The sequence below is a fragment of the Seriola lalandi genome, unplaced genomic scaffold, assembly GCF_002814215.2.
Source record: "Seriola lalandi dorsalis isolate HSWRI2012SDOR001 ecotype SW California unplaced genomic scaffold, Sedor1 jcf7180002054832, whole genome shotgun sequence".
NCBI classification, from domain to species: domain Eukaryota; kingdom Metazoa; phylum Chordata; class Actinopteri; order Carangiformes; family Carangidae; genus Seriola; species Seriola lalandi.
Window position 1 is genome coordinate 231,583 of NW_019525385.1, and position 10,764 is coordinate 242,346.

General features: G+C 39.0%; 2 protein-coding genes across 2 annotated transcripts; one reads left to right on the forward strand and one right to left on the reverse strand.

Annotated features, from left to right (window-relative positions):
* The first annotated feature begins 19 nt into the window (after positions 1-19).
* LOC111670063 (glutathione S-transferase omega-1) lies at positions 20-2,743 on the forward strand. The gene is made up of 6 exons (XM_023426618.2): positions 20-180; positions 1,109-1,217; positions 1,293-1,515; positions 1,604-1,705; positions 1,917-2,023; positions 2,278-2,743. The coding sequence occupies exons 1-6, from the start codon at positions 153-155 to the stop codon at positions 2,426-2,428; spliced, it is 720 nt and encodes a 239-aa protein (XP_023282386.1). The 5' UTR covers positions 20-152; the 3' UTR covers positions 2,429-2,743.
* itprip (inositol 1,4,5-trisphosphate receptor interacting protein) lies at positions 2,047-8,114 on the reverse strand. Its single transcript, XM_023426606.2, has 2 exons — positions 7,979-8,114; positions 2,047-5,445 (listed from the first exon to the last, which is right to left on the reverse strand). The coding sequence occupies exon 2, from the start codon at positions 5,376-5,378 to the stop codon at positions 3,765-3,767; it is 1,614 nt and encodes a 537-aa protein (XP_023282374.1). The 5' UTR covers positions 5,379-5,445; positions 7,979-8,114; the 3' UTR covers positions 2,047-3,764.
* Between the last annotated feature and the right edge of the window lie 2,650 nt (positions 8,115-10,764).

A 10,764-nucleotide genomic window follows, 5' to 3' on the forward strand; every position in this document is an offset into this window, starting at 1 on the left:
CGCCCACACAGGAAGTATATAACAAATACATTAATTCAGCTGTAGTTTATACCGCTGCACAGTTCGCTCTTTTTTCTGTCGTTTACAGACTTTCTCCGTTCGTACCAAAACCTTTTTCCACACTGACTTCATCCACCACCTGAAGTGCGAACATGTCTACTGAAAAGTGTTTCGCTAATGGTAAGACGTACGGCGATTACTGTGCTAACTGAAGAGTCTTCTGCAGGCCTCTACGAGGTTGAATTAGCTTTCAGTTCGACATTTAAGGGGAAACTTGATTTTTAGAAATGTACCACCCAATATCCGTCTCTTTCAACACTCATTTATGTAAGCGTGTGTGAGACATCCTTGTCAATGTCTTAACGGTGTTTGAAACATTCAAAATTGTGAAATTTGTATTTGGTAACACTGTATTTAATGCAGCCTGCGATGTATAATGTAATTCCCCAACATTTATCGTGTAATTCCTCTGAATTTACGGTGTAATTTTGTCATATGAATCATTACATATAAAATACTTAACGTGTGGTACATAATTGTACATACAGCTGAACAAAAAATTAAGAATTGGGATTTTGCTGAAAGTTTAGAGTTACACTTATTCACTTCCAACAAACCGTCAAAGTGCATATTAGAGGTCCGTGCATGTTCACTTTCTTTTCAACAGAATGCACTATTTTACATTAAATCCTGAGAAAACTGAACCTGCCAGATGTTTTGATCAGGAACAGTTGCGCCATTTTTTTTTTTTTGCAAAGTCATTGTGATTATGCATGAAGTAACCTGTTCAGTACAGTTCATACAGCTAACAATAGATCACAGGAATGTATTGCAACTGGTTCAAAAAACCCTGATCAAGCCTTCATTCACTTGCTGTTTCTATAGTGTACATGGCTCCACAACCAGCCAGCTAAAGATTTTCTGACTCTTTACTAACTGAAACTTTACTAAATTTTGAATCTGTAATTGTTTTTATTTTAAATGTGAAGCACAGTATATAAGCCAGAGTTACCGTAACATAAGTACTTGTTAATGGTAGTAAACATAAATCAGCATGCTCTCCTAGTTGCTCTTTATCATGTATGGAATTCCTTTTTTTTTCTTTTAGGAAGCGCTGCACCTGGTCCAGTCCCCAAAGGCCACATCAGGATTTACAGTATGAGATTCTGCCCCTTTGCCCAGAGAACCAGATTAGTGCTGAATGCCAAAGGAATCAAGTAAAGAAACATTTTTATTTAACCATAGCATCACTAATACTGCACTTGTGAATTAAGTCTGTTTTTGTTTTTCAGACATGACACCATCAACATCAACCTGAAAGATAAACCTGACTGGTTCATTGAGAAGAATCCCCTTGGTCTTGTCCCAACACTGGAAACACCTGCTGGTGAGGTGATATATGAGTCTCCCATCACCTGCGAATACTTGGACGAAGTTTACCCTGAGAAGAAGCTGCTTCCTTCATCTGCTTTTGGTAAAGCTCAGCAGAAGATGATGTTGGAGCATTTTTCCAAGGTATATTTTATGAAAACCCGCAACTAAATCTTGGGGTTGTACTATTACCATCACCAAATAATCAGCTTACAACAACTGTTCTCTACAGGTAGTACCATACTTCTACAAGATATCAACAGGGAGGAATAATGGCGACGATGTCTCAGGACTGGAAGCTGAACTGAAACAGAAGTTCGCCAAATTAAATGAGGCAGGTTGCGAAGTCGAGTGCTCTTGTTTCTTTACACCTTCACTAGACATGTAATTTGGTAGCTTGTCCTTAGGAATGAGTGCAATTGTAATTGCCTATGAAAAAACGGTCAAAGATAATGAGTAAAGTGAGATCATCCATGTGTCTCTTTAATGACTGTACCTTTACAGTATTTTATCCAACACTTATTAATATAATGTTTATTTTTCAGGACCTGGTTAATAAGAAGACCAAGTTTTTTGGTGGCGATTCCATCACAATGATCGACTACATGATGTGGCCATTTTTTGAGAGGCTGGATATCTTTGAACTGAAACAGTAAGTAATAATCTCTCAGGACATTTAAAAATAAATGTGTTTTATTTATGGAAGCATTTAAAGACACTTGAGGTCACCATAGAGTGGAGCAAAAGGTACAAATAGTAACAGTGCAAAAGTAAGACATAGAAGTCAATTCTTCCTTGTCGTCTTTCCTTCATGACATCTGATATGACAGATGTTTTTGTGTGACTTATGTTCATGTGTTGTAGTTTAGTCTTGGGTGAATGCTTTGATTCCCTTTGTCTTTTCAGCTGCCTTGACAACGTGCCTGAGCTGAAGACATGGACAGAGTGCATGTCAGAGGACCCGACTGTCAAAGCCACCAGGCACAGTGTGGACACCTACAGGGGCTTTTACAAGACTTACATTGAGGGAAAACCCAACTACGACTATGGCCTGTAGAAAATAACGACCATAACATTAAACCGTCCATTTATATTCATGTTTTTGGTTATGGTTATTGTGGATTCATTTTGTTTTTCAAACTTTGATGTAATAGGAAATATGCTTCAATAAGATATCATGAGGAATTCAGGATCCATTTGAGGAGGGAAAATGTGTTTTTAATTGGACATTTTCAGACTTATTTTGTTATGAGGGAAAAGAATCAAATCATTCTAATGGGAATGGGTTACAGTAATTGTATGACTCAAGATATTTTCAATGATCCATCTCAGCTGCACTGTTTCTAATAAATTGTGGATGTAATGACTCTGACCTGGATCTAAATTTCCTGTCTGTATAACAATAAACAAAAATGACATTTTCCTGCCAGACTACACAGGGTGGTCCCAATGAACAAACTGGAGCTCTATCGAAGATTTGACATCAATGCAGTGGAAATGTAACAGGCAAAATTAAGTTTTGCTCTCTAATAAGCATTAAAAAAAACAAATACTTAACATTGAACAACACTGAACGTAATAGCTGCCATCATATTTGCAACAGTATGAATGAAAACAAAAACACTTCTATAATGTTTGGTAAATTATTCCTGTTTAGACCAGCGTAATATGAGAGGTATTTCTGTTAAAATGGAGAAATATATTTACTTTACTTGCTGTTTTGAGAGCCAGTGGGGTATACATATATAACACTTCGCCTCTTGGTTATACGTCTAAAACAAGCAATGTGATTTTTCAGCTTCAGAAGAATCCTACTGAGTGATTTTTTACAGTACACTATTTTGGTGCTTGGCTTTACAAACAGAACCCACTGTTGAAATGCTGTATAAATATAAAGACGGTTGATGATGGTTTGATGATGAAAATGCACTCTTCATCACCATCATCAAAACAAAATTAGGGAATATCATTTGGGAGATAGGTGTTCATCCCTCCAGTAGACTCAGATTTGTAGAATCACTGCCGAGGAGCATTAAAACTGTTCTGGCAGCATGTGGTGGCCAAACACCTTACCTTATGACACTTTATGTTGGTTTGTCACACATTTGTATATTACACACACACTATATATATAAATATATATATTTATAAATATATATATATATATATATATATATTTATATATATATATATATTTATACACACACACACACACAATGGTTACTGTGTCAAGTGTAACGAAAGCAGCTACAGCAAAACCGCTGAACTGAAATGGAAACAACTGTTATATGTGCACCTTGTATTAGGAACTTCACCTTAAGTAACACTGAATGACATTTTAAGATCTGCTGGTAAAGGTTAGAAATAATTCATACACTGGATGTGGCCAGTGCTCACAACCTTTCAACTAGGCTGTGGTGTAAACCTCCATTTGATAAGTGAGGTGTGTACTCTTGTATGAGCACAGGTGCATTTTTCAGCATCTCCTGAAAATGCCTGACTGTTGCAGCGTAAAGCTCTGTCTGCAGCACCAGAGACCTGAACAGATTGATGGGCTCTGCTTTGCGGATTAATTTAGGAACGTGGACTTCTTCTGGCACTTTGCTGTTCCCAATCAGAACATGATGAAGTCTCTTCTCCTGTAGGCTCCTCTGCAGGAAGCTGAGCACATCCCGAAGCCTGTGCTCCATACTCCCAATGCCCCACACAGAGGATCTTTTACTCAGCAACAAGTGCATCAGAGCAGTCTTTATGTGGTAGTTAGTAAGGGCGCTCTTTCCTGTGAGCCCCGTCTGCTTTCTGTGTAGGAAAGTAACAACCTGAAGACAGTGTAAATGACAGGAATTTTGTGGCAGACGTTTAGTGAAATGTTTCAGCAAATTCCTCTCATAGACAGCAAAGGAGAGGGGCCAGTGTGGGCCTGGAGAGCTGTCACAATCTGACGGGAAGTGCGAGACAAAATAAGCATCTGTATCCTCCAGCTGAACCACAGGTATTATGTTCAGTACGATGACTTTCCCTGAACGGAATCGGATCTTCAGAGCACCGGCGGCATCCAAGTTACGGAAAGTGACCTCAAAGTCGTATTTGTGAGAGATGCGTCCCCACGCTTTGGTTACAGAGATCTGAAACCACTTCATGACTTGATCTTTGGCCAAGAAAGGTGTGTTCTTGGAGCAAAGCAGTTCATCAGGACTGCGGTCCACTTTGATGGCTTCATTCCTGCTATGCAACAGACAAAGCACGTCCTCTCCCAGATTAGCAGAGCCACAGACACAGCCGTCCTCGCTCTCCCCAAACCTGGTCACCTTTATCTTGCCACAGCCCTGCATGTCTGGAGGCATGTCACTGTTAGGGCTGCACCACAGATGAAACTGGAAGGAGTATGGATCTGGAGGCGAGAAAGGCACTACAAGGTCGCACATTAGAGGCTTGCACACCTTCCAAGACTCGAACATGCTTCCAATTCCGACAAAGTCCCCAACTTCCATGTCTGCCTCCCTGTCACACATACTCCTGAGCGATTCCAGTAAATCATCTGCAAAACCCTCAACAAACTCCCTCACCCTCCAGTTTTCATGGGCTGAAGTGTAGGTACATTTGTCACAGAAGTTACTCAGGATATTTTTATCTAGTACCATTGTCTTGGGGGTGATGGATCCACTCTCTGAAAATATGTCTTCATCATCAGCCGGTCGCATTTCTGTGTCAGCAAGATCCACCCTGCACATCTCGATAGTGAAGAATATGATGAAAGACACAGCGCTCCAAAAGTACCAACTATAACCTTCCTCTGAGGTGGTTTCTTCTGGCTTTGGGTCAAGCTGTGAAAGCTCTCTCTCCAGCTTGGCCTGCTCCATTTCCAGCCTCTCCTCGTGCTCCCGCATGCGAGCCATCAGCTCCTCGTCCTGGTCCGGGAGCGTGGTGTTCTCTTGAGGAAAGAGCAAGGGACGGTTTAGTATGGCAGCAGCCACCACCACACACACACGTGCAATGGCCCCCTGCATCTTCAGCTAGTTTCTAACATGCATATTTAAGCACTTCGCAGACGTCCGGGCAACTGCAGCTCAGGTCCTGAAACAAAAATAAAAATGGTGGTTTTAGTGAAAAGTCAAGTGGATGTAAGGCAAAAATGAGCATTGGTGTACTGGATAAAATATATGAAAATTATGAGCCAGTTAATTTTGTAAAGCACTCCACCCATCAGGGGGAGGAACAGATTGTTCCTCTAAATATAGAGGCAGTGGGCTGAGTGACGCACTCGTCCAGTATCAGACTGTGCAACATGGGAGGAAGGAAGATTGCGCCCTTTAGAAGAGCATCGCCCTTCTCCAATAAGCCTATTTAGTTACCAACATTGTCCCTGATAGCATTTACATCCTGTTGACATTTTATCCAAAACAAGTTGAATAAAACCCTTCTTTCTGGAAAACGTCCAAATAAAGTTTGTATACAATGAAATTCAGATTCTAAGTGAAACAATGTGGAAAAAAACTCACATTTTTTTCCTGGACGTCATCAGATAACCAACAAGTAATGCAATATACTGTACAGAACAGGAAATTACATAAGTATCTTGTTCAGGCTTTTGGTACAACTGAAAGCACACTCTGCTCTGGTGAGGATTGGCTGAATGACAAACTGTCATCATTATGATCTTTAAAATAAAAGTGTGTCATGTGGTTAAAATGGGACTTCCTCTGGCAAGACACCATGAAGACACAAGAAAGAGGAAGTGCACATGCATCATGATCTCACTGTAACATCATGAGATTATTAAGTGTTCTCAGTCAGACGAGCTTTAAAATGACAGCCGTAATTGCAGTGCAGTTACGCACCATGAGGGCAGGGAAACTTCCCATGACTTACTCATTGAGATGTTTTCCAACATTTTACATGGCTCAGCCCACCCAAACAAACATCAAGCCAAGAGGCCTGTATTATAGTTCATTTTTAGTTATTTAAGATCCGATTTAAGATCAGATTGTTGCAGATCATGAAGGCTACATTCAATGTTAACTTTTCCCAAAAAGAGATTTCAGTTACAGCTGCAAAGCTCACAGAAGTACTAACACCCTTTATCAAACACTTGAAATAAGAAATAACTCATAACTCCTGACAAAGAATTTAATTAATAGCAATAAAATCAATTAAACATACACTTGCTCAATTGAAAGCATTCACAGATTTTACTGCTACAGCCTAAACTGGTCTGGTATGAGCAGGTTTTCAACAGTTTAGTATTACACTCATTTGGTGGTTCCAGCTTCTCAGATGTGAGAATGTGATGCTTTGTTCGCCATATATGATAACAAACTGAGTATCTTTAGGTTCAGGACTGTTGGTTGAATAAAACAAGCCATCTGAAAGTATAATGTACATTTTTCACTATTTTCTTACGTTTTCTAGACACGATTACTTGATTGAGAAAATAATCAATAGATTAATTGATAAAGAAAATAACCATTAGTTGCAGCAATACTTTATAAGTGTAGTAAAGATTCCGCTTTTGTTTTATTTTCCTATTCCTATCTTCACCTACCTCACTTCCTTTCCTTTCCTTATCACCGATTGGCTCTTGTTTTCTCACCCTCCACCCCTCATTTACCTGATAGAGTTCACCTGGGCACTACAAGATTATTTAAGGGCTTCACTCCACTCATTCAGTGTCTTTTTTCACCTTCACATGGGGTGGCAGTTTCTGGTAAGAAGTTTGTTACTCTTTAGTTCCTATAGTTTGTTTGTGTGTCTCACAGAACCTTATTCATCTGTATTTCTTTAATTAGTCTGAAATGAGACTATGTTGTGCTAATTTAACCCGCAGCCCATGTGTGTCTTCTTTTTCAATGTTGAAATAATTAACAGAGAACAAATCATTGTTTGATTGGATATATGTTTAATGGCCACCATTCATTCACCCTGCATCCTGACCTGATGCCCATGGTGATAGTGAATCACCTCTGAACCTCCTACTTAACAATAAGAGAACTATATATTCTGTATGAAACAACTAACTACAGATGTCATGTTTCCTCTAAAACTACATGTGTTAAGAATATGGTATTTTCAGCTAGAATAAAAATGGAGGAGCTTGAAATGGAAGTACAAGTAATCTACTTTCAAATTGCACTGACGTACATGATAAAATGTAAAGTAAATGTCATGTTGACTGCACCTATTAAGCTTCAGGGTGTTTGGAAAAATGGAGTAAATGACGAGGCTCTGTCACTGACATGGCTGTGTATTTGTAAAGTGATGCAGTTTGGACACGGTGCCAGCGGTTACCTCCTCCTCAAGTTTTCTTAGCAACAAAATAGTGACCTACTCATCACGGAAATGTGGTGGCACACAAACACTATTCCAGACAAATGAGTCACTTCACAGCCTGCTGTCTAACAAACGGTGCCCTGTAGGATTCTGTGCGAAGCTTCAAAGCAAAAAAGAGCAACTTAAGTGTTTTCTGAAAATATAAGTAATAGTAGTATTGCGTAATTTGTGGTAACATCATTGCATGTTTAGCAGCTTGGACTCACTCTTCGTGGATCTACAAGTCAATTAAGAGGTGAATCCAGAAGAAATACGCTGTGTAAAAGGTTGATAAACTTACCTTTGCGTTGTTCTCTGAGTTGAAATCATAATAAACTTCATGTGGAGGACTCTCCGGTGGAATCAGCCTCATCATCAAACTCATGTGAACGAGGGAACAGTTTCACAGCATTTTTTTTTTATTTTTTTATTTTTTTTTAGAAACACATTTCCTGACTGCACGCTCCACCCATAACGACAGAGACCGCCCAGCTTCCTCTGCCACAATGACTAAGATGTGTGGGACAGGGCTGCAGTTCATAATGAATCATAAATACTGTGCACAATTTAAATGTTTTAATGCCACTGGGGGGGTCTCATGAGAAAACTATCATGTTGACCATGTAAAGTACAGAGACTGGAGTTGGGGTATTTCAGAACTTGCCTGTGAATCATAAGATTTTAAAGATATCTTAATAAATCAATATTGTCAGTACAGCCAACGGTACAAACAGGAACTGTTAATATCTAATTCAGTGTACTTTTTTTTTTTTTTTTAAATGTAAACAAATATAAGCTAAAGGGCTCAAGTTGTTGATCATAATGAGATCCTGATCTCATGAAATCTTGTCTTGTAATTGAAATAACAATGTACTATTTGCAGAATGATGTGGTTTAAAATCCTGCATGGATGCATCCTGCCACAGTATTGTATTTTGAAAAACATTTTGCATCCACAAGGTGGCGCTTTATGCTTGAGCAAAGTCAGATCAAAAGCAAAAGAGGAAACTGCACGAGGCAAAGATTGGGCAGAACTCATTCCTACTAACAGGCTGTTCAGACAAGAACAGCAACAACAATTCTAACTTTGACCTTTCGGAAGCAGAAATGAACTGACTTGTAGACCCATACACATTAACATTGTCTCAGCTACTTTAATTTGTGAAATTTCAAATTGATAAAATGTAAAAGGACCAGTGTTTCACATGTCACGTTTTTGTTTTGTTTGGCAGGAAAGTCTGAAAGGGTGTTACACAACTGTAGTAGTGAAAGTTCAGGGTTAAACATTTGAGTAAATTTCCACTCCCAAATGCCACATTGTTTGTAGACTATTCTGCATGAGGTCTTTGTTGCCAGAACTGAATAACAATATTTTACTGTTAACTTCATCAGTGACAATTTAACAAGAATTCACATCTAAGCTCATAGATGTGAAAAGCAAAGCTTTAATTTTATACTTTCTTCATTTCTTCAAATTTGGTAAAAACATTCACCTGGACTCAAGGACAAACTGGTTAGTTTGGTGGCCAAAGGTCATGGTGATCTCTCAAAATGGTGTTAGCGCCGTTTCCATAATGGAACTCTTATTTGAAGGAAATGGTAAAAAAAAAGTAAATGTGTGGACTGCGGCGCAACACGGTTGTTTTACCTTGGGTTCGTTCAGGGCATGCCAAGCCAACTCAATGTGTAAAACAGTCTCCTGTCTCATACGATGTGGTTATAATAAGTGTAGAGGAAGTTATTAAGAGAAAGATAGCCACTACACGTGGTTTTGGCCTTGTGAATGTATTATTTCTTTAACGACTTGAGGACATTTCTTCAGATTTGGTACATTCACTTGGACTCGAGGACGAACTGACTACATCTTGATGGTCAAAGGTCAAGGTCACGGTGACCTCTCAAAACATGATTTTGGCCTTGTGAACGCAATATCTCCAGAGCTCTTCGAGGGAATCCCTTCAAATTTTGCACAAATATCCACTTGGACTCAAGGACAAGAAGACAATTGGTTAACATACTGGTGGTTCACTTGATAATCATGGGTAGGTGTGTTTCATAATCTTTCTATTTATGCCAAAAAGCTGCATGGCTATTGCATAAATCTATGTTAACATTTAAATATTTCCACTCAAGCAATCTAAGAATATGCTGCTGATATAGTGATGCTGTTCCCTTCCCCCAAGCATCCATATACCTAGAAAGGCTATGTAATCATTATTATTGATTGCATGACTCTTCATGTCATATTTGCATGTTGTGACACAAAGCTGTGTGCATGTCATTGACATTTGAATTCAGAGATTTCTTATGAGCTGCGTGTGACGGCAAATTATTTTTTTCATTTCAGGAACATTTCTATGATGCTGCAAGCAGAACAGGATACATTTTCTGGTTTCTGAAAACAGTGCAAATGAAGATTCATATAGGATCTGCACTGCCACCAAATATCTCCATTGACTTTTCTCCAGGATGCTCAAATTTCCAAAGGACTGACAATGTTTAAAGGTAGCTTGATGGGATGCTTGAGGTCTCTGTTCAACCATAGCAGAAGATGAGAGAGACCTTTCTGCACCGTCAGAAGCTTGTTAATGACGCAGGCAGAAGTGTTGATATCCTCTCCACCCTCCCAAGATTCCTGGATACAGGAGGATTGCTAAATTTGGAATGAGATGTTTACAATGGCTTGAAGATTTCACGCTCCTATTTGCTGATGAGATATCCTTCAGGCTGCTTCTGAAATGGGATGTTTTTAAAGCCAAATGTCATAAAAGAAGCTAAGGGGCTCACTTCAACACCAGAGTTGTCACTTGGTGCAGTCAGCAGAAATTCCCCAGGAAGTGATCTTGATGAGGAAGCAAGTGAGTTGTTTTTGTTTTAAAGCATTTGCTATAGTTAGTTATTGAAGTATTTTCATGTTTGTAATAATTATTCATTTGATATGATACCTGATCTTCTTGAGGATGAGGCCCAGTATGAGATCATATTGCCTTTTGAATCTCACACACTTCATATGGGGGAAAAAGTCACTTTCCCGGATTTATAGTTTTCATTATGGATATTCTGAACAAAAAAAATGTCCCACAAAGA

Excerpts from the sequence above, each read along its gene's own strand:
- LOC111670063 (XM_023426618.2), top strand. The coding sequence starts at position 153 with ATGTCTACTGAAAAGTGTTTCGCTAATG. Across the intron at positions 181-1,108 it reads TGAAAAGTGTTTCGCTAATG|GAAGCGCTGCACCTGGTCCA; the intron begins GTAAGACGTACG and ends TTTTTCTTTTAG. Across the intron at positions 1,706-1,916 it reads AGTTCGCCAAATTAAATGAG|GACCTGGTTAATAAGAAGAC; the intron begins GCAGGTTGCGAA and ends TTTATTTTTCAG.
- itprip (XM_023426606.2), bottom strand. The coding sequence starts at position 5,378 with ATGCAGGGGGCCATTGCACGTGTGTGTGTGGTGGTGGCTGCTGCCATA.